This window comes from Macaca fascicularis, chromosome 14 (assembly GCF_037993035.2).
Source record: "Macaca fascicularis isolate 582-1 chromosome 14, T2T-MFA8v1.1".
NCBI lineage: Eukaryota > Metazoa > Chordata > Mammalia > Primates > Cercopithecidae > Macaca > Macaca fascicularis.
The window spans coordinates 39,285,223-39,311,413 of NC_088388.1; the positions used below are offsets into that span (position 1 = coordinate 39,285,223).

A 26,191-nucleotide genomic window follows, 5' to 3' on the forward strand; every position below is an offset into this window, starting at 1 on the left:
TTTCTGCCCTGCTTTTTCCCCATCTTTGTGGTTTTATCTGCCTCTGGTCTTTGATGATGGTGATGTACTGATGGGGTTTTGGTGTAGGTGTCCTTCCTGTTTGATAGTTTTCCTTCTAACAGTCAGGACTCTCAGCTGTAGGTCTGTTGGAGATTGCTTGAGGTCCACTCCAGACCCTGTTTGCCTGGGTATCAGCAGCAGAGGCTGCAGAAGATAGAATATTGCTGAACAGCAAGTGTACCTGTCTGATTCTTGCTTTGGAAGCTTCCTCTCAGGGGTGTACTCCACTCTGTGAGGTGTGGGGTGTCAGACTGCCCCTAGTGGGGGATGTCTCCCAGTTAGGCTACTCAGGGGTCAGGGACCCACTTGAGCAGGGAGTCTGTCCCTTCTCAGATCTCAACCTCCGTGTTGGGAGATCCACTGCTCTCTTCAAAGCTGTCAGACAGAGTCGTTTGCGTCTGCAGAGGTGTCTGCTGTTTTTGTTATTGTTTACTGTGCCCTGTCCCCAGAGGTGGAGTCTACAGAGACAGGCAGGTTTCCTTGAGCTGCTGTGAGCTCCACCCAGTTCGAGCTTCCCAGCAGCTTTGTTTACCAACTTAAGCCTCAGCAATGGCGGGCGCCCCTCCCCCAGCCTCGCTGCTGCCTTGCCGTGATATCGCAGACTGCTGTGGTAGCAATGAGGGAGGCTCCGTGGACATGGGACCCTCCCGGCCAGGTGTGGGATATGATCTCCTGGTGTGCCTGTTTGCTTAAAGCGCAGTATTGGGGTGGGAGTTACCCGATTTTCCAGGTGTTGTGTGTCTCAGTTCCCCTGGCTAGGAAAAGGGATTCCCTTCCCCTTTGCGCTTCCCAGGTGAGGCGATGCCTCGCCCTGCTTCAGCTCTCGCTGGTCGGGCTGCAGCAGCTGACCAGCACCGATAGTCTGGCACTCCCCAGTGAGATGAACCCAGTACCTCAGTTGAAAATGCAGAAATCACCGGTCTTCTGTGTCGCTCGCGCTGGGAGTTGGAGACTGGAGCTGCTCCTATTTGGCCATCTTGCTCCGCCCCCCAGCAAGTTGTTTTCTAATTCAGTAATTCTTCCAGTACTCATGCATAATCTAAGTTTGTGAACTATGTATTATCACTTGTATTTTTCTTTCTTTTTTTCTTTAATTTTTCTTTTCTTTTTTTTTTTTTTTTTTGAGACAGAGTCTTGCTTCATTGCCAGGCTGGAGTGCAGTGCGATGATCTCAGCTTACTGCAACCTCCGTCTCCTGGGTTCAAGCAATTTTCCTGCCTCAGCCTCCCAAGTAGCTGGGACTATAGGTACGCACCACCACACCCAGCTAATTTTTTGTGTTTTTAGTAGAGATGGAGTTTCATCATGTTGGCCAGAATGGTCTCGATCTCTTGACCTTGTGATCCACCCACCTCGGCCTCCCAAAGTGCTGGGATTACAGGCATGAGCCACCATGCCCGGCCTATCACCTGTATTTTTCTAATAAAAATTAAGAGACTCAAAGAAGTTATATTACTGTGCCTAATTCAATATTGATTCTTCTAATTTTGAATCCAGTGTTCTTTTCAGAGCCTTTTCATGTACTCTCACACCTTGCTTAGTGTCTGTTACAAGAAAGATTCCCAACAATGGTGCAATAAATGAATGAGTGAATGGACACATGTCCTAATAAGACCCTCTGTTGAACATATTTTGTACTGATAGTCTAGGTACAAAATATATTTTGCATTGATATGCTAGGTACTCACCTTTTATCCAAGGAATAAAACGACTTGTGTGAAGACTGGACGTTTCTAGTTTGCATTATAAAAACAAAACGATAATAGGAACAACAGATCTGAAACAATTAAGATTAAAGTACACTCTCTCTGAAGAATTTGGAATTAATTGAAACAATTTCCAAAACAAATGATGGAACAGTATATTTACTTGATATTTAATTATTTACAATGTTCATGAAAATAGAAATCTGTGCTAAAATAAGAGAAGGCTTTTAATCAATTAAGAGGGAAATATGAACCAATTCCCTAGAAAACTCACATGAATCTCCCCGCAGTTAAAAATTTGGCTTAAATTAAGACAGAAAGACATATCAGAGTACAGGAGGTAATTGGTGCTCTGCTGTACACAGCAGTCATGGACTTACAATAAAACTAAGGACCTTTGTAAAACTGTGAATTGTTTTTGAAAAATCAACTTAGAGCTGCGTAACAACTTATCCTTCTCCTCTCTAGTAATATCTTCACCTATACACAGAAGTTGAGTGACCTATCATGTTAGCATACATTTTCTAAGACAGGTCTGGAGACAATGTAAAAATATTCCTTTCCAACAACTCTAATCCTAAATTTCATAGTCAGTGGGAATTTTGTATTTCACTAGTTTCAAGGCTTATGCCAATATCTGTGAATGATGAAAAGCTCTGTCTCTTCACGAGACAGATGTGGGTTCAAGTCCCGTTCAGGCCTTCAGGAGGGCAGAAGTAGCTAGAACACTAGTTACTCATCACTTCACATGTCTAGTCCTCATTCACCTAATCTTAGTAGTAGCACTGGCCTCATAGAGTTGTTGGGAACAGTCAATAAATCCACACAATAGACTTAGTCAAAGAACCAAACACAGTACCTGACACATAAGAATAATTTCATGAATACCAATTTCTTTGAATATTCTTATTGTTCTTAATGTTATCCCAGAATCTGCTTTTACTCACTTCACTGATTTCCCATTTCTCCTTTCTAATTTCCATTCCATAACCCACCTTTCTTTGAGTATGAAGAAACTTCTGATAATGACCTCTACATATTATTTAATATGAGAAAGACATTTATGGGCAAAGCAATGAGGGATAAAATAGTAAAGAAAAAAGATAATAGTAAAGTTTATGCCAGAAAAAATCTAGCTTACTAGTTGCTTGGAGGCATCCCAAGGTGGCTTTTACCCTGTGTATGGTGAGAGATTGATCTTCACTTACCGTCTCAGAAATCTGACTTTGGCAGAAGGAAGCAGAAGCTTTTCCTAAGGTGGACTCATGGTAAACAAGTCCACAGAATATACTATAATATCAATATAATACTAACAAAATTATTCTTGTGCCATGAAAAATAGTACTGCTGTGGGGACTGGCAGTTATAGTGTCTATGTAGCACATAGATTTCCAAAACACACATATTCACACTACACACACATGAGTGCAGACTAGAAAACATGTTAAACCCGAGATTTCTGCCGACTCCAGAATCAAGGAAAGGTAAGTCAGTCATATGATTAAAAAAGTTAATAGCATTATGGTAGTCCAATGTGCACCTCTCAATTTGGTGTTCAGGCAGAAGGAACTCTTGTAGTAAAGTAAACTCTTCTATGAAAAATTCTCCAACAACTATGGCCAATATTTTACTCTCTATTTTATGTTTTCTCATGCGAATAGCTACCTTCTGAGTGATCTATTCTCCATCTAACCCTGATAATGTAATTGATTAACTCAGTTAACCAATAACCAATCAGTTGGTTAACCAATAGAATTGCTCTCTCTCTTGATAATTGGGCCTCAAAAAGGAGTTGACTGCTAAGTACATTTTGCATTTATCTGATTTCATCTATTATAGTTGGTTTATTGCTAACTATTCAAGGATTTTAGGGCTGTTTGCTATTTTATATATGTAGCTATGTGTGCATGTATATAAATGATTATCATATTAAAATCTACATTAAATACCTTTTTAAAAAGTAATGTAAGTATGTATATATCAAATGATTTGTGTAAGGCCTTTTGCTGATTAATTTATTAATGCTTACTGAGATTGCAAAGTTATTTTGGAATGTAAATACTTTCTTAAATGGTGCAAATGTTTTTGTATGTGAGCTCTTGTATGAGACATTTATAAGTAAATGCATTTTTATTAGAAGCTTAGGATAAAAATATATTACATATGTGAATATGCTTTGCAAAGTGCATGATGAGCTAAATGTCACATAGGGTAATTATTAACATGAGACTAAATTTGTGTTAAATTTTCACACCCCATAAAGGCTCTGGAGTTGCTACCACATTATATTGAAGAACAGAGTTGGTGGGAGCTCTTGAAACACCATCCTCAAGACTCACTTTCATTATATGTGCCTTTGGCAGCCCACACACTCTTCTCAAGCCCACGATGAGACAAGCACAACTTTTGCAGGCCTGTGAGAGAGAACAAAAGAGCAAAATAAAAATTGCTCAGAAACTCAGTAGACCAGAAAGAGAGTAGAAAATTATCATGGAAAAGAAGAGCTTTTCATGTTGACTATAGCTGCAGTAGAACTACTATCTGGTATAGGTCAAATCAGTTCTGAAGAAGTGTGTAGGAAGATACAATTTTCAGTAAATTGCATTAGAAACTAAGCAGGTGGGTAGGTTCTATTCACTGTTATGCAAGCTGATTTAGCTGTCATCTTTGAAACAGCTTAGAATGGACAGATTTTCCAATTACATTTTCCTAGGGTGGGTAACACACTCTTCTAATATTCTACCCACCCAAATTCGGAGGCTGAGCCTTTTCCTTTGCTCACTCTGATCTTTTCTGTAGGCATGCTAAATCACCGGAATTATTGAGCATAACCCGTCCTTTCTAACCTCTGCTCAGCCTGTTGTCTGTGTCTAGAATGCCTTTTTTATCTAACAAGTCAATGGAAAGTCTGCTCTTGTGATTCAACTCTTAGAAAGACAACTTTTTAAGTGACACCTCCACTTAGGAACAGTCCTTCCTATTAAAAAAGCCTTTCTACAGAAATGTATGCAATCCTGAAATAATGGTAGTGGAAAGACTACATTCCCATCACTCTAACTATATGAACTTGGGGAGATTAAAAACTCTGACCTCAGTTTTTTTTTCTCCTACAAAATAGAAATAATAAGAAGAACTACCTTGAAATGTTGTAAAAATGAAAAAGTGCACAGGCTATCTAGCTTTTGTGTATGTTAATCCCTGGGATAGATCCTGGTTCATAGTAAGTATTCAGCAAGTGGTAGCAATCAACAACTTTTTCTGCCCATAAATATAGAAATTCCTTTATTTCTATGCCTCCCTCATTAGACAATCACTTCTTTAATGGTACATACCATATCTTTGAATTCATTTCTGTATAATGTTTGACAAAGTACCTTGTATTTAACAAGGTTTTGTTTTCATTTTAATATAAGTTGCCTAAGCTTATTCAATTGATATGTGAAATAGTTAACCTCACCTTTTAAGTAGCCTGCCAATTGAATAAAATTAGTTTTATGTAATAATAGAAAAAATATTCTGTAAAATATCTGCTTAAATACTTTTACAAGAGTATAAACTTGTTTGACAGATAAATGAATAATAATGTACAGTCTACTTCATTTATAATAGTAGAGTGTATTTTATAATGGTTGAGTGCATTCTGTACTAAATTGTATGAAATGCCCTTAAATATCAGTTTATAGAACGTAAACTGGAAGGAACCTTGAGGACTATTTAATCCAGTCCTTATTTCACAGATAAGCAAACTGAGACCCAGTATGTGTAACGGGCTTATTAGGAGATGTGCAGCTTGGAAGTCACAGAGAGAAAACTTGAATCCAGGTCTCTTCATTGTTTTTTCTTGTCTAACACTTTTGTGTTTTTGGAGAAAGATATTTAGATTTGCCAACTGTGCCATCAACATGATAAAACAGATAAAATGATTTTGAGTAGACTAAGACCAGATGTTCGGAAAAACCATAATAAATTTGAACTAAATATCTTCAGTTAAAGATGGAAAGCAAGCTGAACTCCAAAAGTAGAAGGATTTGGGTAGACCAGGGAAATTACAAGGTAACTTCAGGTGTGAGAAATAATGTGAAAGTGTAAAATCAGAATAGACAAAGACTTTTTGAGAGGAAAATGGGGTTAGAGAAGCCTGTTTACAGAACCCTAGACAAACGCAGAAAAGGCATAATTATAAGAAAGCTGAAAACACATAGTGCAATTCAATCATGATGGTAAACAGAACTAAATAATCTTGTCTTTTTCATTAAATTATTATTATTATTATTATTATTTAGAGACGGAGTTTCGCTCTTGTTGCCTAGGCTAGAGTGCAATGATGCCATCTCGGCTCACTGCAACCTCCACCTCCTGGATTCAAGTGATTCTCCTGCCTCAGCCCCCTGAGTAGCTGGGACTACAGGTGTGTCCCACCATATCTGGCTAATTTTTGCAGTTTTAGTAGAGATATTTAAATTTTTAGTAGAGACTTTTCACCATATTGGCCAGGCTGGTCTCAAACTCCTGACCTCAGGTGATCTGCCTGCCTCGGCCTCCGAAAGTGCTGGGATTACAGGCGTAAGCCATGGCACCCAGCCCCTTGTTAAATTATTAACTACATCTGGAGGACATTAAAAAAGAGACCATTTATTTATTTATTATTTTGAGACAGAGTTTCGCTCTTGTTGCCCAGGCTGGAGTGCAATGACGCAATCTCAGCTTACTGCAACCTCTGCCTCCAGGGTTCAAACGATTCTCCTGCCTCATCTTCCCAAGTAGCTGGGACTAGAGATATGTGCCACCACGCCTGGCTAATTTTTGTATTTTTAGTAGAGGCAGGTTTTACTGTGTTGGCCAGGCTGGTCTCAAAACGACCTCGAGATCTGCCCGCCTTGGCCTCCCAAAGTGCCAGGATTTCAGGCATGCGCCACCACACCCAGTTAATTTTTGTATTTTTAGTAGAGACTGGGTTTCACCATGTTGGCCAGGATGTTCTCGATTTCTTGACCTCATGATCCAACTGCCTTGGCCTCCCAAAGTGCTGGGATTACAGGTGTGAGCAACCGCACCTGGCCGTCTTTTTTTTTTTTTTTTTAAATAAACTCTCATGCACTAACCACTTTTTAGGAATGAGCTATTCTCCTCACTTCTCCAAAGAACCAGATAAAATTCAGTTTATGTGTAGGAAATTATATGAGATAGATACCACATGATGACTGGAAGACTGATTGAATCTTGGCAGGTACCTTCACAGCCTCTGCCTAGTACCTGTAGCTTGGCAGGGCTGCATCACCAGTCTCTCGCCTACTTTGCAATTTGTGATATTAGTAAATTTCTATCATTTTTTACCGTAAATGATCTTCTAAAACATGCAGGTCTATATGTGATGGGGCTTAGAAATGAGATGATACAGTAAAGGTCTGTGTCCTCTCACTCTGAGCCTACTTGTCTTTTGAGATTACATCAATGGGGGCGGGGATAAAACAGTCTGTTCTATAAGGTAATTAAAGGTTTTTGTGACAGTAGGGATGGAAGAAATAAAACACTTTATCATATAAGGCATTTAAGGGTTTTTGCAACTGTAGGTATGTAAGAATCTTTTACCTGAAGTTACCACTCATTTTTCATTCTCTGTCTCTCTTTTTCCTTCTGTATCTCTCAATGCCTCCACTCCTCTACATAACATAATGTGTTTATGGAGTGACAGAGCTGGAAGAAATATTAGATCTTCCATGCTACTTTTAAGAATTGTAATCCTTGGAGCACTTGAATTCCATGCAGCTGTCTGAAAGAAACCTAAAACAGTACAAAGGTGTTCAATGAGTGGCCAACTGGATGCACCAGCCCTTGTTTAAATAAAAGTACTTCAGTTTCATTTATGCTGCTATTTTACAATTATTTTAACTGCATATCTAGTCCATTTTTCTCATTTAATAAGCAAAGAAACTAGAGACTCAGAAAGCTCAATTACCTAACCAAGGCTATAAATAGGCAATGTCAGAATTAGGACAACAATTCAGGTATTTGGTTTTTAAATTCCAAACGGAAAGTAGAAAACCAATGACAGTGGTAACAATCTGTCATTCTGGGTTTGCCATAGTTTATGAAATACATTATGAAGAGGCATTAAGAAAGTAAAGAGGCTGGGTGTGGTGGCTCATACCTGTAATCCCAGCACTTTGGAAGGCCACATGAAGTGGGTGGATCATGAGGTCAGGAGTTCGAGACAAGCCTGACCAACATGGTGAAACCCGGTGTCTATTAAAAATACAAAAATTAGCCGGGCGTGGTGGTGGGTGCCTGTAATCCCAACTACTTGGTAGGCTGAGGCATGAGAATCGCTTGAACCCAGGAGGTGGAGGTTTCAGTAGGTGGAAATTGTGCCACTGCACTTCAGCCTGGGCAAGAGAATGAGACTCCATAAAAAAAGAAAGAAGGAAGGAAGGAAGGAAGGAAGGAAGGAAGGAAGGAAGGAAGGAAGGAAGGAAGGAAGGAAGGAAGGAAAGAGAGAGAGAAAAAAAGCAAGCAAGAAGGAAGGAAGGAAGGAAGGAAGGAAGGAAGGAAGGAAGGAGGGAGGGAGGGAGGGAGGGAGGGAGGGAAGGAAGGAAGGAAGGAAGGAAGGAAGGAAGGAAGGAAGGAAGGAAGGAAGGAAGGAAAGAAGGAAAGAAGGAAAGGAAAGAAGGAAAGAAGGAAAGAAGGAAAGAAGGAAAGAAGGAAAGAAGGAAAGAAAGAAAGAAAGAAAGAAAGAAAGAAAGAAAGAAAGAAAGAAAGAAAGGAAGGTAACCAGGCAACAGTAGTGATATTATCCTAACAAGAATATGTATAAGGGATATTATTCAGGGTTAGGTTATTTTGCTTCAACTGAGTTATTGAATATATAAGATAATTTAAGTTGAGCATCTTCTAAGAATTAGCATATACTTTTTCTATACACCTGTTCCACAGACGCATATCTATAAGGGAAACTCCTAGCAGTTTGTTCCTATGTGACTGCCAAAATCTGGGCCAATCCCTTTTAGCTGGTCTTTAGTCTCCCCATCTATAATGAGGAGAATGAGACTGATCTCTAAAATAATTTTCAATTCTTACATACTTGGTTATTTAGTTGGTGTGTGCTATAAAATGGAGGTCAAATGTCGAGAGAGAGAAGGAGAGCTAATGAGAGAGAGAGAGAGAGAGAGACGGAGCTAAAAGGAAAACAAAAATAGCATAGGGAAGATGTAAAACAACTTGTTTTTAAAAGTAAGGTGTGTGTCTGTGTGTGTGTCTGTGTGTGTGTGTGTCTGTGTGTGTGTCTCTGTGTGTGTGTCTCTGTGTGTCTCTGTGTGTGTGTGTGTGTGCATGCGCGCGCGCATGCTCGCATGGTCATCACACTTCCTCCATACTCATATCTGTGCAATTAAACCACAAATGAAGGAAAAAACATGCCAACATACAGACTGGTCTTCCTCAAATTCCTGATAATAACCCCACATGAGGGATTAATGGTGCCCAGCAGTCAAAATATGTTTGCCAGGTCCAGTTATTCTCCCACTCTCCTAGAAGACTACTTCATATTTTATTCCTTCATTTCAAACCATGTCTTCCAACACCTCCTCCCTATATCTCACTCTTAGCTGATAATTTGGCTTCCTATTTCACTGAGAAGATTGAAGCAATGTGAAGAAAACTTCCACAGCTCCCACCCACTTATTGGCAACTGTGTGATCATATATTCTGCCTTCCTGACTGATAGTCTAGATAAATGGACTGTATTCCAACAAAGGTCATCTCTTCCACGTATGGAGTAGTTTCTATCCCCCACCCCTACTTCGGGACAACAGCCCAATAATTCTCCATACATGCTCTCTCCCTACAGAATCAGGTCCAGTCCCTGCACCCACTGCCATTCTAGTTGATAATTATCATCACATATAAGCATGCCAGCCTCCGCCTCCCAACTCTAGTTGACATTTATCATCACTATACAAACAGATCTTCTAATCCCTAAATAAAAGGAAAAAAAAGGCAGTCTCTCTCAATTCCAGTTTTCCTGGTGGCTTCTTCTCAACTTAATTGTTGCCTTTTGCTCTACTAGTCCACAAAAGCAGATAAAGTTAGAACCAAAATTTACTATTTCAAATTCATTTTTCTAAAATCCTCTACAGTATTTATTTGTTTTCTTCTTATCACTTCACTAAGACTGTCAAAATTACCAATGACCTCTTCTTCACCAAAGTCATTGATGAATTCTTAACCTTCAGCTTCTTTGACATATCAGGGCCGTGGTATATAATTAATCACACTTTCCTCCTTGATACACTGCCCCCACTTAGCTTTCAGAATACCGCACTGTCTTGATTGTTCTCCAGCCTCACTAACTGCTCCTTTTCAGCCTCCATTGTCATTCTTCTCTTTCTTAACCTTTTAACTTTGCAAGACTCCAGAGACCTCAAACCTTAGACTCTTCTCTTTATTTCTTATGCCTGCTAATTTCATCCTGTCTCATGGTTTTATATATCAGCTGTAGAATGATACTTCCTAAATGTACACCTCCAGTCCAGATCTCTCTTTCTCACTCCAGATTTTTAAACCACATGTATGTCTTCTTCACATTTCCATTGGTCTGAAAGAATCAAGTCCAAAGTCAACATTCCCAAATAATCTCTCTGATCTTCGCTGCCAGACCATATTCAGTCATTATTTTGTCATTTCAATTGATGGAGAAAAGCTTGGGGCCAAAAATCTTGACTCTTTTTATCTCATAACCCTCATTCAATCTACTTTCAAATATGTCCGAAATCTAACCATGACTTCTCACCATCTCCACTGCCATCATCTATCATACATCTCCTAAATGATCTTGGTCTTGCCAAAGACAAATGATCTGTCTCCATTGCCCAAAATGATGGTAGGTTTGGGTTTGGAAATGAGTAGACATGAGTCAGGTGATATTAACATGAAATTCAGCTAATACAACTCATTTGTTTAAAGGGCTTCCTTCATTCAGTGAAGTCCCACTTTACTCAGAGTAAAAGGTTAATTACTCAGAATAATTATATGAAAACAAGCCCTACAAGGCCTGAAATAATCCTGCTTGGCATTGCAAATATTGAAAACACAACTCTTTCAGTGAACAGTTATTCCATACCCCTCATACTTCCATGTGTAGGGACTTCTGTTGGGGAAAAATTCTAGTTTATCTGGATTATATGATTTTTTAGCTTAAAAAATGTCTAGGAAAGATTGGTTCAGCAATTTATTTTTTCCTCTCCATTTTGGCCTGTTTTCTCTCTCCTGTCACATGGTATGTGATCCATCCCTGTGTGGGGTGCCCTGGGATCCCCTGGTTGTGCCAGTTACTGGGTGGGTAGTTATTAGATTGAGGATGAGGAGAGAAATTTGGGCAAGCTCCTTTGGCCACATATCTAAGTCCTATTTTCCAGCTTACATCAATTCACAATTGACGTTTTGATCTCTGTCTCTATTTCTAGCATTCTTTTTCTCAAATATTTTCTGAGAATCCTGATAGAGAAGATAAAAATGTTATCTACTGATTCTGTTGAAATCCCAGCATGTTTAAGGATTGAGATACTAGTTTCCATGCTCCTCGTTTTTGCAGGCACCACCTGCAGATAGGAAGGAGGGTGTAGTGGAAAGAATGGGGCTGTGGTGTCAGATGGTCTTGGCTTCTCATGTCAGATATGTTACTTACTGATTATGTCACCCAGAGTCAAGTTATTTAACTTCCTCAGCCTCCTTTCCCTGATATAAACAATGGCACGAATAATGACTCTGTCATTGCATTGTTGCGGTGTTAAAAGAAATGATACACATGGAGTTCTTAGAAGGAAACTTGGTACAGATGGATACTCAGAATTATTGCGTTTTCCTTTGTAGCAGTAACCCACTGAATGAATGATTGAAATCAAGAGAAAAAGTTGTTTACAAACTATACAAGTTGAGTTGTAGGAAGAGCATTTTGGGGAAAATGAGCAGTCTTTTATTTCGAAGGGAGAACAAAAAGAATTATCATCTTGGAAAACTAAAGTAGACTAGTGACAATAAAAAGGCACCAGTAAATCTGTCTGAAATGTCTACATTAGCTAATGTGGGTGGATTAAGAGGACCCTTGATTCGTTCAGCCCACTGCCTGTGTTCCGCATAATTACAAGTGCTTATGGCTTATGCAAGAATGTTGTTGATCATTATGACAGGCCCACAAGTGTTTGTCTGTGTTAAAACAGCGACACTCACTGGTTATTTGTGATACTGACAGAAATCCTCCCTACTAAAAAACATCCCATTATAAAGCAAAATTTAAAATGATCCTCATAAATATCAACAAGCCAAAAAAGGGATTAAAAAAAGAAACACAGATATACTGGAGGGTAAAAAGAAATTCACGCACACATACACATACACAAACACACACACACACACAAACACAATGGTTGATGCAACTTGGGATGTTCCGCCAGGAGAAGAAAGAACAGTCAGTGATTACTATTTTTAAATTATAGGAAGTAAGCTAAAACATAAAATCCAAAAGTATATCATATAAATATTTTGATCAATATAATTTTAAGAGTTATCCAATATGAAATGAGCTATCCTGGGTGTGGCTACCTGTCTCCAGAGGTACTCAAGTGTATTTTGAACAACCATTGACCAGAGTACCCTAGAGAAGATTCATATATAACATTAGGAATTCTAGATGATCTCTAGAAGTGTTTCAGCTTCAAGTTCCTGATACTCAAAGGCTCAGAGCAAATCCACATTTACATGGCTTGGAAGCTAATCATATTTTTCATAGTCAAAGCTGTCTCCTTCGCTGATATATATATATTTATGTATATATATTTATATATATAACTATATCTATATCTATATCTATATCTATATTATGAAAACATTTTCTTAATTGTTAAGGTCCTACTGGCTGTGGAAAGGTGAGTGCTTTTCAAATCAGTGTCTGTTATTCATCAATGATAATTACTCACTGCAGTAAGATATAATAGAAGTATCTCCCATGTCTCACCTGTTGGATGATTTTATGTCACCCAACACAAGATAGTAAGAATGACTGACCCCCTGTTTTCCTAACCCCTAACCTCAGTAAAATATTCAAGTCTTATGGTAAAACTAATCTCAGATTCAAGGAGGAAATCAATCTGTGTGAGCAACCAGTAGGACACTACCCAGAAGTCATATTATATTTTCTGTCCCTCATAGGCTGGTAAAAGAGAGACATGATCTGAGTATCAATGAGTTAGATATGCTGCTTAATATTCATAATTCCCGAAAGCATTGAAGAGAGTCAATTAATCTGGGGCCAGGATAAGCTGGAGCATCTCTTGTAGATGTTTTGTCATTTCTTATTTTAGAGATGTTTAAATTTGGAGATTCATAAAAAACTGCCAACTTGCCTAAGGCAGTAGGGTTTTAATAAACTCATTTATATAATGAGAACTCATTTTTCTTAGGTAGCAAGAACATTTTCATATATAAATCAGTGCACATAAGATCAATTGCTAACACAAGAGAAAATGCAACCTTACTGTCCACCGCCAATTTACGACTGAGAATAATAAACCACTTTGTTTTCATTTCTTTATTTTGAAAAAGAAACACCTACTTGGACAATAAACAGCAGTGGCAGCAATTATGTTGAAGTTTGCTATTTCAACCATTCCCCTCTTCAGTTAGCATTGGGGTGTTGATATCACAAGATAATTTTCAGGTTTATGAGTAAAAACAGAAACATCTAAAGAGAGGCAGCTCTGTAATTTCAGAGTAGAAAGGAGACAATTCCATGAAGAACATAAAAAGGGTGGAAACATGGGTGGGAATGGAGCATGGGAGGAATTTGGCTCAAAGTGTTAGGCTCTGTTTTCTTAGATTTATTTCCAAACAATAGCATCTGCAAGAACCAAACCCAGAAATATATTTAAAAACATCTTTAAAATTTTCAATCTGATCTGACATCTGATGGAGATTTGAGGTATTCTATTTCACACCTGAACATTTCTAGAAATACATAATTTTAAAATAAATTTAAAAATTAATAACTTTTTTGGCTACATGATAGCTTTATGTATTACAAAATATCATTTAATGTCTTAAATTAGGCTTACTGCTATCTATTATTATTTTTATTTATTTATTTATTTTTATTTGAGACGGAGTCTTGCTCTATCACCCAGGCCGGAGTGCAGTGGCGCAATCTGGGCTAACTGCAAGCTCCGCCTCCTGGGTTCACGCCATTCTCCTGCCTCAGCCTCCGGATTAGCTGGAACTTGCAGGCGCCTGCCACCACGCCCATTTTTTATTTTTTATTTTTTATTTTTATTTTTTGTATTTTTAGTAGAGACGGAGTTTTACCGTGTTAGCCAGGATGGTCTCGATCTCCTGACTCAAATGATTTTTGATATTGGTAAAGGAAAAACAAAGACCTTATTATCATAAGAGGGGTATAAAATAATGTGTTAGAAAATGGGTGAGCTGACGCCGTCGCGGTGGCTCATGCCTGTAATCTCAGCACTCTGGGAGGCCGAGGTGGACGGATCACGAGGTCAGGAGGTCGAGACCATCCTGGCCAACATGGTGAAACCCCATCTCTACTAAAATACAAAAAACAAAACAAAACAACAACAACATAATTACCCTGGCATGGTGGCACACGCCTGTAGTCCCAGCTACGCAGGAAGCTGAGGCAGGGGAATCGCTTGAACTGGGGAGGCAGAGGTTGCAGTGATCCGAGATCTGCCACTGCACTCCATCCAGCCTGGCAACAGAGCGAGACTCCGTCTCAATAAGTAAATAAATTAATTAATTTAAAAAAAAGAAGAAAATGACCCAGCTGAAAGCCTGTCAACTGGCGACATCTACATTCATTGCCTCAGATATGTTGATGTCTATTAAATACCAAAAAAATGAAAGACATAAGATTTTTTCAATTTGTTTTTAAAGTTTCAAAGAAGAATGATAAAAATCAAACTATAGTAAGTCACAGGCAGTCTTTCTGAGTGAGGGGCAAAGTCACTGTGTAGGTGATGGAGCCAGAGAACACGACCTGAATCTTGCTTCTGTCAATTTTGTGGCATGACCCCACAAAGGTTGCTTAACCCTACTGAACCTCGGTTTCTTCACTTGGGGAGTAGTAATGATAATTTCGCTAATAATAGCAATCATGATTTCTAGAATAGTGCTATTCTATTTAGCCATTCCACAATGCATATATATTTTGAAACAACATGTAATACTTGATAAACATACACATTTTTTATTTTACAATTCAAAATAAAATTTAAAAAATAAAGTGAAACAAAACAGCACTATTTTGAAGATCCAGTGATATCATAATATATAAAGCAGCAGCACAGTGGCTGGTGTGGATAAACACTAAAATACACAGAGGCTCTAGAATAGCTCAATGGCTCTCTAACAGTCCTATGGAATTCATGTAGAAAACATGATGACAGTCTTGAGGCAATCATCGTATTTTCAGGATAGATCAGTTTCTGACCCTCAAGAAAAGATTATAGACTATAATTTCCAAATGTGTGGACTGTAGTTCTCTAAATGTATTTTATTTCCACCGGGCCCACTTTCTACTCTTATTCTTTTAGCTCCTACTGCACATCTCCCTGCAGCTCTCCAAACAGACCCTGTTCCTGTGGACTCCTCCACCAAACACAGAGAGACTCTTCCATTGAAGTGCAATCAGAAACATTGGCAATGCAAGAAAGCTACAAAACTATTTAGGTAAATAACACCCAAATCCTAGTTACATCACTTGAGTGAGTTATTTAATCATTCTAGTGCCAGTTTCTTCACCTATAAATTGCTATTGTAATTCTGTACCAATCTGATAAACTTATTGAGGAGAATAAATTTAATGTGAAAAGCATATGCAAAGTGCAAGGACATGTAAGTAGATGCTCAAGAAAGTTTAATGTCCTTTTTATCGCTGTGGCTCAATTTCTTCATTGTAAAATGATGGATTTGTGCAGGTGATCTTTTAGTCTCTGTTAGAGTGAAATATTCTGTCTCCATGTTTCCATAAAATGATCTTTGCTTTTTAATGGGTTTCTTCTACATATTACAAAGCAAAATGTGAAAAACAACAGGAATATATATATATTTATATATACATATATATTTATATATGTATATATAAATATATATTTATATATAATATTTATTTATATATATTTATATATAATTTATAGACCCACTCTAGACTGAAATTGATTCTTTTGAGTGTCAAAAATTCCAGAAGCATAGGTCTCATTGTTTATCAGTAATCTAAACCTGGATCTAGTTCCTGGAAATAACAATTGAGCAAGTTGTAAAAAATCATCAGGGAGAAAAAAATGCTCACTAGAGTAACAGGGTAAGAGAAGGATTTTCGGAAAAACATTAGCCTCTCTTGTTTTTCTATTCATGTATTTTTTCAAAAATTCTTTGAAAACGTTGTATTATGTTAATTAGATCCTGTATGCCTTTTTATTTAAGTTTTGCTTATTTTAGAATATGAGGCAGAAACTCACAATAATGTTTTCATCAATGGCCTGTGCAATTTAGAAGAATAATTTACCTTTTCAAAATACCTTTTAAAATGGGTATTAAGTATATTCATTAGAGGATTTGGATTAAGGTGAAGTTGACCCAAATTTGTTGCCTTTAATTTAAAGATATGGGGTGGATTTTCTAAGGGCAACTTTTATTCCAAAAAAATACGTGAAGTGTGGTAGTATAAAGTAGCAAACGTTTGAAGTAGAATGAAAAATCAAAAACCGTATTTTATAAAATAATAAAATTATCAAGTTATTTGATATCTTACTCATTGCCCCACTAAAAAAAAAGGATATTTTCAATTGCTTTAAATTTCACATAATATGATTTTTTCAAGTGTATAAACTGAATTTGCTTTTCATTGGTTGATTTGTAAATTAAAAAAACAAATAAACACCGGCCACCTGCTGTGTTGTAGACACCGTTCTTGAGGTTGAGAGAATAATGATAAGACACCTCTAAATATTTCTCTTAGAACTTTAGATATTTATACCAATTCCTCATTGAAATGTAGTAAAGTAAGAGTATCATCTGAATCAGGCACAAAGGTCTCAATAAGTAATTGTTTTATTCATTGTGTGGATGTTAGGTTAATTCATTGAAAATCAATTCATAAAACCCAGCTTCCTAAATTGCCAATTAACTACAAAGCAATTACTCAAGTGATCAATTTCTGCCAATGACCAATTTTCTACATTCATCAAAGCTTGTTTTTTCAATGTAAATAAGGCTTTTATATTCATATTAAGAACAATGGTTTTAATAATCTTTGAAGTGTTCTATGAAATTTTAAGCTTTTTATGTTTAATATTTTTAATTAATAAAAATATTTTATTAAATTTCAGGAACTTGGGATTTTAAAAAAATCTTAAATATTTGCACACAAGTCACCACTATACTTTCTAGAATAGTTGAAATTAACATTTCAAGATTGTCACATATTTCCTTGTGTCACGTAGCACAGAAATCCCAAATCCTGACATTGCCCCCAGATCCTTTCTGGCCATGACTACCAAGTACTCTATTATTCTAATAGAGGACAGTGATAGAAGTGAGTAGAATATTTAAGGAGATCAACTGTGCATGAGCATACTATAACTGAAGTGATAAGAAGATCAATTCCAAAACTATGCCAGGTACACTTTGGAATGCACAACATAATTTGTTTGTATTATATACAAGTTTTCCTTTTGTATTCTTGTTTAGTTCAGGATAAAGCTGCATAAAATAAGTTGCTAGTCCCCGAGGAGCTCAGAAATTGTCAAAGGTCAAAGCAGAGACTTCCTGAAAATAAGACACTGAGGAATCATAGAGTTCATAGAGTTCATAGTGGAGAGCTGCGAGCTCTGTGGATGTAAGAGACAGGACAATTCTTGATGGCCTATCGAGAACTAGGTGTCAAAGCTGGGGCTGCCATGATAGCAGCTCAGTGATACTTGTTGTGTTGAGGGCACTTGGGAATTGAGAGCTACATTCAAAATTTAAAAACAATGCGCTAAAGACTGGCAAGACAACCTGGGGGATGGTAGCTTGCTAAACCATGGTTAACAAACGATTTTTAATTTTATCTTCCTAACAGCGTCTCATATAATTTTTTTAAGCTAAAAGTGGAAGGAGGATTCAGTATTCATTCAGTATGTCAGCAATATTTAGTATGTCATTGATATTATAAGAATATATTCACAAAAGTAAAAATCAGTAACCACATTTGAGAATACAATTACTTTAATAATGCTGATATGAATACAACCTAAGTGCAGCTATTTGTCAAGATAATCACTGAGGAATTAACCTACCTCCTCCAGAATGACAAGGAAGCATAGTATAGCAAAGATCTTATGTTTGAAAGGTAGGTTTGGACTCAAGTATTCATTATGTGATATACTAGCTCTATGACTTCAGAAATATCATTCAACTTCAAAGCCAAAGTTTGGAATCCATATGTGATCAATAAAATAAGATACCTAACACACAGAGTTGCTATGAGGATAAAATGTTATCCATAGTAGGAAAAATCTGCCATGTACATACATTAAGTAATCAAGGCACGCTCACACTTCAAGGCTGCTCTTGTGAATTTTTGTCCTGTGTCCTGATGCTCACAGAAATAAAAGCACATGAATTATTTTAATTGTATATGAGAGAGGCAAACCCACTGAAAAAGACCCAGAGAATGGGGCTGGAACTCTACCATATACAGAAATATGTTAGAATATACATATACATATATGTATGTACACCTATTATATATATATTATACATGTATACATGTATATATACAGATATTAGAATCAAAGGTAATGTATATGAAAATTCTTGGCAAAATAGGCAGTGCTATATAATATTATAATATATAAATATTAAGGATTATTATTATTAGAATGATTATTGAGTGCCAAATATGTTTTCGGTTTGGTGTCAAATTACCTGTATTCATAATCACCAATGTTCACAATGAGTATTATTATCCCATTTTTACTACTGAGTATGCTCAGTTGAAAAAATGAAGTTAATTGCTTAGTAAAACATAGAGCAAATGTGTGGTGTTCCCAGCACCTAACTCCAAGTCTGCTGATTTCAAGGCTTATCTGTTTCCTGTTACTTTTTTTTGCCTGTCATTATAAATCCCACACAGATAAATCTCAATTGATGGCAGTTTATATTAAGAGATAAAATGTGAAGAAAGTAAAAAATTGATTTAAAAAAACTTAGAAGTAATTATTCTAGTCTACCTTGGACCAGAATTGAAAGAGAAGAGAATAAAAAAGAACAAGCTTGGTAATACTCTACTGAATCACTCAAGGAATTTTGGGCTGCAAGTAATAAAATGCTTTATTAAATATGAATTAAATGAGATTTTAGTAAATTATGTCAATTTATAATAACTCCAGATGTAGGTGGTTTTAGAATTGATTCATCAGCTCAACGTCATTAACTGGAACTCAGGCTCTTCTTTGCTTTTCTCCTCTGCCATTATCAGTGGTGGTACAAGTCCCCCTCATGATCACAAGCAAATGCTAGCATTCATATTCACAAATAATGATGTCTGAAAGCAAGAAAGGGAAAAAAATCATATTTGTCTATGTTTCTGCAGATGAGAAATACTTTCCAGAAACCACAAATGTTCTTTCCGGTCACACTGGCCAAAACCAGGTCACGTGCGCCTTCCTAAACCAGTTTCAACAAAATCGCAGAGGATTACCATTGATTCTGAAACCAATAATCCTTCATGTGTAGGGTTCCAAGAGACAGCCCCACATTCCCTGGGCACTTCGCCTCCTCACCCTTGAAGGAAAGAGTCCTGTGATCATCTAAGAAAGGGGGAATGGCTCTTGAAAGGCAACCAGTGGGTTCTGCCCTATGTACCTACTGATAATTTCTGCCGTAACTAATGAACTTGAACCACAGAAGATATTACTTAAAAACTGCTTGCATAATATAGTATTCAATATTCTTAAGGTAAGAAATGCAATTTACTATGTGACATTTGAAATGATAAATTCTCCTCTGGTGAAGTCCCATTGTAATAAAACATAGAGCAAACTCACCTGGTTTTTCATCCTTATGTAAAGGAAGAAATATGCTGCTAAACAATTCTACACTCAATTTATAGTCACTATAAAATTTTACAAACCTCTAAACTGAATATCTAATGAAAAAGAGCTAAAATCAATGTTTAAAAAACTAAAGGAAACTATTCTTAAAAATGGAAAAGAAGTCATGATGACATTTATTTGTGCTCTTCATTTTTTTTTTAAATTTAAATTAACATCCATGTCAATTGTTTTCACCCTGAGAAACTTCCTTTAACGTTTCATATAAGGCCGCTCTGCTAGCAAAGAATTATCTCATTTTTTTTTGGTTTTGTTTATCTTGACATGCCTTTATCTCACAGAAGATTATCTCACAGAAGATAAAGGCATGATCTTTCACACTGAGAGAACCCATTAAAAGGGTTCTCTGAATATGAGAAATGGTATTGTCTACCATGTGATGACTTGTTATACCTGGGCCCATCCATGTTCTCTGTCTATGCCACATCAGAAACTCAACATGTGTAGAAATGAGTATTTGCAGTAATAATATAATTTCTTCTATGTGAATAACTCACGCCTAAATTACTTTCTGGTCTAATTAAGACATGTCTTAAATTGCTTACCAATGATCTACAAGATACTTTGGAGAATTCATCTGCTTATGGCTCTGCCAGTTTGAAAATGGCGATAAATTCACTGAATCTCTTGTCCTGCGCCTGGGAGGATTCTGTAACAGATTCGATAGTCAAAGTGCAGATGCAATAATCTATCAGCCAAGGCATTAAGAGGTAGGCAGAGGCAGGCACTTCTTTTATCTTACAATATTCACTCGTGAAAACCAGTGCCACATAAAAGCTTGATTTCTGGGGAGCACCATGCTGCAAGAAGCCCAAGCCATGTAGACAGGCTCTAAAGAATTGGCCGGGAGAGGTGGCTCACGCCTGTAATCCCAGCACTTTGGGAGGCCGAGTCGGGTAGATCGCTTGAGCCCAGAAATTCGAGACCAGTCTGGGCAACATGATGAAATGCTGTCTCTACCAAAAACATAAAAATTAGCCAGGCGTGGTGGTGTGCACCTATAATTCCAGCTACTCGGGAGGCTGAGGCAGGAGAATTTCTTGAACACGGAAGTCAAAGGTTGCAGTGAGCCAAGATCATGCCACTGCACTCCAGCCTGGAAGACAGAGCTAAACTGGGTCTCAAAGACAAACAAAGAAACAACAACAACAACAGACAAACAAAAAACAGAAAACAGCAACAACAACAACAAACAGAATGAAGCATTTTGTGAAAAGAGAGACGTGGAAATGCCATTTTGGAAGAAGACCTTCCAGCGCCAGCCATCCCAGGTGGAGCCAAATGATCAGAGATAAAATAATTTTTCCTGAATTCCCGACCTACAAACCCTCTGGCTTTCACTATTGGGTAGTGTTTAATGCAGTAAGAGGTAACAGAAATATTCCCCATATCCAAGCTACTAATGTGCTCTGTTAGTGAAACAGGAAAGGTTCCCTTGTTCCCCATGCAGGGCATGCGACAGGGGGAGTGGCTTGCTTCCTTGGTGCCCTGCTGCTCAAACCTCTAGGGGAGCATACAGACGGGCTGGCTGTGGGACTCTGACCATGAGGCAGTGTCTGGGGGTGAATGTTTACAGCTCCTGAAGCCCCAGTAGACCTGTGTTACAGCGTGCTCTTTTAGTTTTGCCATCTATAGTCTTGTGTTAATCAGTTCAATTAGACCCTCTACCTTGTCACAAGGACAGACGGCTTTCTGTATCCTGGCTTCTTGCTTTGGTGTACCAGAAGAGTCGGATCACACCTGGGCTTGAAGAATGAGTGCAAAGTCGTATTGAGTGGAAGTAGCTTTCAGCAGGTAGAGGAGCCAGAAGGGAGGTGGTTTTTCTCTGGAGCTGGACCAGTTGGTGACCCATGCTCTTCTCCCACTGCCCTGGCCATCGTTCTGTCGGTGGATGGACTGCCGGCATGCCGGTGCCTGTTGGTGTGCTCCTGACGTCCTCTCCACGTCCAGCCACTTGTGTGTTCCTCCAGCTATGTGTTCCTCTTGACATCCAGCTGCTTGCATCTTCTTTCACCCAGCTGCTTGTATATTCTTTCGCCGATCTGCTCCTCTCGACGTCCGGCTGCTTGTGTGCCTGCCTGTTAGGGTCTTGAGGGTGTGTCAGGCCATGGTGGTCTTGGGAAATGCAACATTTGGGCAGGAAATGCCTGTCCTCACCTAGGTCCGTGGGGGTGGAGCCCGAGCCAGGGACCTGCCTTTCTCTACCCAGCACTTCCCTCCCGCCTTCCCGTATAATCAGCTCTACTTCAAAATGTATGCTGATCCTGTCAATCTCTCATTCATACCTCCACTGCCCTCCTAGTCCCAAGCAGCATCATATTTTATGAGATGAGTACAAGAAACTTTTAATTATTCTTCCTCCTTTTGCCTGCACAGAAGTCCCTGCACAGAAGCCATGGTTTTCTTTCAAGTTAAATCAGAAAATAATACTGCTTTACTTAAATTCTCCATTGATTTTCCATTGTAATTCCAGTACATTGGTTCATGGTGGCCTATAAAGCCATCATTAATTACCCATGTTTACGTCTTTGATCTATCTCCTGCCACTTGCCCTCTTGGTTACTGCGTTCTACCCTATAGTGTCTTCTTGATGTCCCTGGAACACACTAAGCTCATACCTGTCCCACGGTCATTGTTCTTGTTTTCACCTTTACCTGAAATACTCTTCTCAAGTCCCTCACTGACCCACTTTTTCTCACTGTTCATCTCTGCTTATTTTCTCTAACGAAAACCCTTTCTTAACAACCCTAGATAAAATTGCTTCCACCCAGTTAATAGTCATATGACTTTAACCTGTTTTACTTTTTTATAGCACTTATCAGAGCCTAAAACAATTGTATTTAGTTGTTTTTCATTGTTTATTTCTCCTCCATTAAAATGTATAAAAGGAGACCTGATATGTATGGTTTACCTCTATATTCCTAAGGCCTAGGCCATTGCTTGAGAGTAGGCCCCCTATAGTTGTTGAATGAATGTGATATTAAAATCATTCCAAAATCCATTACCCCGAAACTTTTTATTATTAAACGACTGAAATCTACCAGAAAACCAAAGATTGTGCTAAGTTGTAATAAATTTGAAATCTGGATATTGTACTTCACCTACCTATTGTAGCTTCCCAGAAGGACATTGGCAGGCAAATAGATTTGGCATATTAGATCCATGGCACCATTTAATTTCTTCAATTTACAAATGCCAGTGTTGACTAATTTAGTGTATTCAGATGGCAAAGTAATATTCCTCTCACCTCCTATCCTATCCTGCTGCTTTCTCAGGCATGGTACAGTTCAAAAGAAGAGAATGGTTTGCTTAGATGTTTTCTTGCCCTATTGCTCCAGACCCATAATGGCCAGTGAAATGGGTCTGAAATTGAAAGGAGTGTAGAGGCCAGGGGAAGTATACCTGTTTATTAACCCCAGTTTGTGTTCATTATCATTGAAGCTAAAATGGAAAGCTCTTCTGGGAAGGTCAGAAAAACAAAACAAGGAATCCCTTTCCTACCCACTCATAGAACACTGACAATTTAAGAGTGCAGATTTATAATTTGTCCTATACGTAGGTTTTTAGAACTTAACAACAACAAGGAAAATCCTACTGTTACTGCCAGCTGACATGGACTCTGTGTCTTTCTGAACAACCAGTCTCTCAAATGTCAGTGATAATTGATACCTCCATCATAAACTTCCACTTCTTTATCTTAAAAGCAAGTAATTAAAGGCAGGCTGATGATTCCACCACTAAATTCACTGGCCTTTCACAGGTGAAGTCAGCGTTGCCAACCACCCTTCTTTTATGCCTCTCCCCTTTACCCTGCTTCCTCACTTAGCCTCCTGGCCTAGCAGACGTTCTGATTTCCCACAGAAAGGAGTGTTATTATCTGCCTTTCAGAATAATCTGATTAATTTTTTGACATTAGTCTACCCTCTACAGTGTGAACAACCCATAATATACCTGGAGAAGAATGTAGAAGAGAAATTAAATTCACAGAAGATCCTCCTGATGCTCTTTGGAGGTAAGCATTTTCTACTATTTGACAAAGTTCTCCATTGGTTTCAATAGCCAAGAGAAGAGGAACTTAGAATTTAAAGAAAATAAATGTGAGTTTCAACTCATCCTCTGCCATTAATTCCAGTTTGATATTTGACTATGGCACTTACATTTCTTTCAGGGCTCCTTTCACGCCTAGTAGGTGGTTTCTAACTAATAGGCTAATTGAGAAACTATAAATTAGTCATTAACAAAGGCTCTGGATTTATAACCTGGATTTGAATCTGCCTGGGTTTAAATCCTGGTTTCACCAATTATTAACTGTGTGACTTTGGGTAAGTTGCTTAGAGTCTCTGTGCCTTTGTTTCCTCACCTGTAAATGAGTGACATTATAATAGTACTTATTATATATTTTTGTTATGAACATTAACAGGATACTGGCTCTGGAACCAGAGTGCCTGGATTTAATGTCTGTTTCTATTGCTTAATGACTGTGTGACCTTCATAAATCACTTGACCTCTCTGTGCTTCACTTCCTCTATCTAGAAAATGGAGATTCTCATCTGCATCACTGGGGTGTTATAAATAGTAAATGAATCAATAAACAGATGTGACGTACTTAGACCACTGCTTCGCACATGGTAAGCATTCAATACATGTTAGCCATCATTATTTGGAGGACTAAACTAAATACAGCATTCAAAGCTCACAGCATATTTACTAATTGTGTATTACATATTGTGCTAAGAACATGCAATAATGTTCGGGACAGACTGGGCTCTGCTCTGGTGGTGCAGATAGTCAAGTCTAACAGAATATATTAGTCATTCTATCAATTCTGCTTTCTCCTGCCCCACAGTCTCTGACTTGGTAGAAAAGCATGTCAAATATCCATGAACCTAATTTTACTTACAATAACTAGTGACACAATAATTGGGCAGGTAAAGGCAAAATCTTGTGCTTCCATTTATTTATAACACTTTGTTAGTTTATAAACTCCTTCCTGCAAAAATCTGAATGTCTGTTGGCCCAGAGTTCAAGAAAGAAACCAGATTAAGCAGAGAGTCTTTAGAAGGTTCTGGTGCAAAGCTAACGACTCTAAAAAGATAGTCTGGAGGTAAGCCCTGTTTGTTTTAACATTCCAAGAGCTTCTGTACCATCCAGTAACAATAAATATCAGCAAATGAACAGAAAGAACCCCTGCATTTGAGGAGCTTTGTGTCTATCTTGTATGGAGACCAAAGCCCACCCTCATTGCCAGTTACTGAGTGGTGTGTCAACAGCCATATCGCCATCTTCTGGGAGCTTGTTAGAAATGCAGACACTCAGGCTTTGCCCCAGACATGCTGAACTTAACTGTATTTTAACAAGATCCCAAGGCAATTCCTATCACATGAAGGCTTGGGAAATGGATATATAATTACTATGCAATTATTACACAATTGGTCACATATTAGAATCACCACACATTAGAATCACGGGGGAACTTAAAAAATGATGAATGCTTGGGTTTCAACCAAAATAATTGGGACTTAACTGTATGCCTGAACATCTGAAATTTAAACATTTTTCCAAAATGATTTTGCTGTGCAGCCAGAATTCAGACCCCTGAGCTAAATATTGACAATCCCCAGGCCTTTTTATCAAAATATAACTATTTATTTCATGTGCTCTAAATGAAATAAATGTTAAGGTATACTGAATAGAAATCTTTTGTGGTTAAGAAAGTTCCCTCCTACCCTTTGATTATTTCACATGCTGTTTTCAGAGCCCTGTGAACTATTTCTCCCATTGTCATTTCAGGATTTAGAGTGCTGACCTGCTTATTTTCCTATGGAAGACAATAACCTGATTCCCTGTAGGTTGAACTAATGACCATCTGTTATGATGGGACAATGCTGATTCAAAAAGTGTCGTTTGCCACTTTGTCTGATGTCAGGAGGCAGCACATGAAATCCGAGGGCGTTTAATAGCTCACAACACCTTGTGTGTAAGATCCCCAGCGGAAAGACAACCCCAAATTAGAAACACGTTTCACTGGAAGGGCACTCACTTACTGATACCTTAGGGACTCCACTTTGAGGGATGCCTTTATCATTCATACCTTTCCATGGCATGAATGGAAACCTGCTGAATGCTGCTTCTGTCCTCATGCATTTCATGAGTCAGCACATGACACAGGGAAGGGACACCCAGGTCAGCCCCATCATTGTATCTAAAATCAACGCTTCGAATATAATTGGAATGATTACATACGATTCTACATGTTAAGTGATTAGC

General features: G+C 38.1%; 1 protein-coding gene and 1 long non-coding RNA gene across 3 annotated transcripts in view; one reads left to right on the plus strand and one right to left on the minus strand.

Moving 5' to 3' along the window:
* ANO3 (anoctamin 3) overlaps window positions 1-26,191 on the minus strand; it is a 476,116-nt gene that overhangs the window by 356,932 nt on the left and 92,993 nt on the right. For both annotated transcript variants that reach the window (XM_074012595.1, XM_015434966.4), the window contains exon 2: window positions 4,106-4,180. In XM_074012595.1, the coding sequence (XP_073868696.1) occupies window positions 4,106-4,180 (75 nt within the window). The remainder of the gene's footprint in view (window positions 1-4,105; window positions 4,181-26,191) is intronic.
* On the plus strand, window positions 15,362-24,553 carry LOC123568764 (uncharacterized). The gene is made up of 3 exons (XR_006692279.3): window positions 15,362-15,497; window positions 23,855-23,936; window positions 24,458-24,553. It is a non-coding gene; the product is annotated as an uncharacterized lncRNA (long non-coding RNA).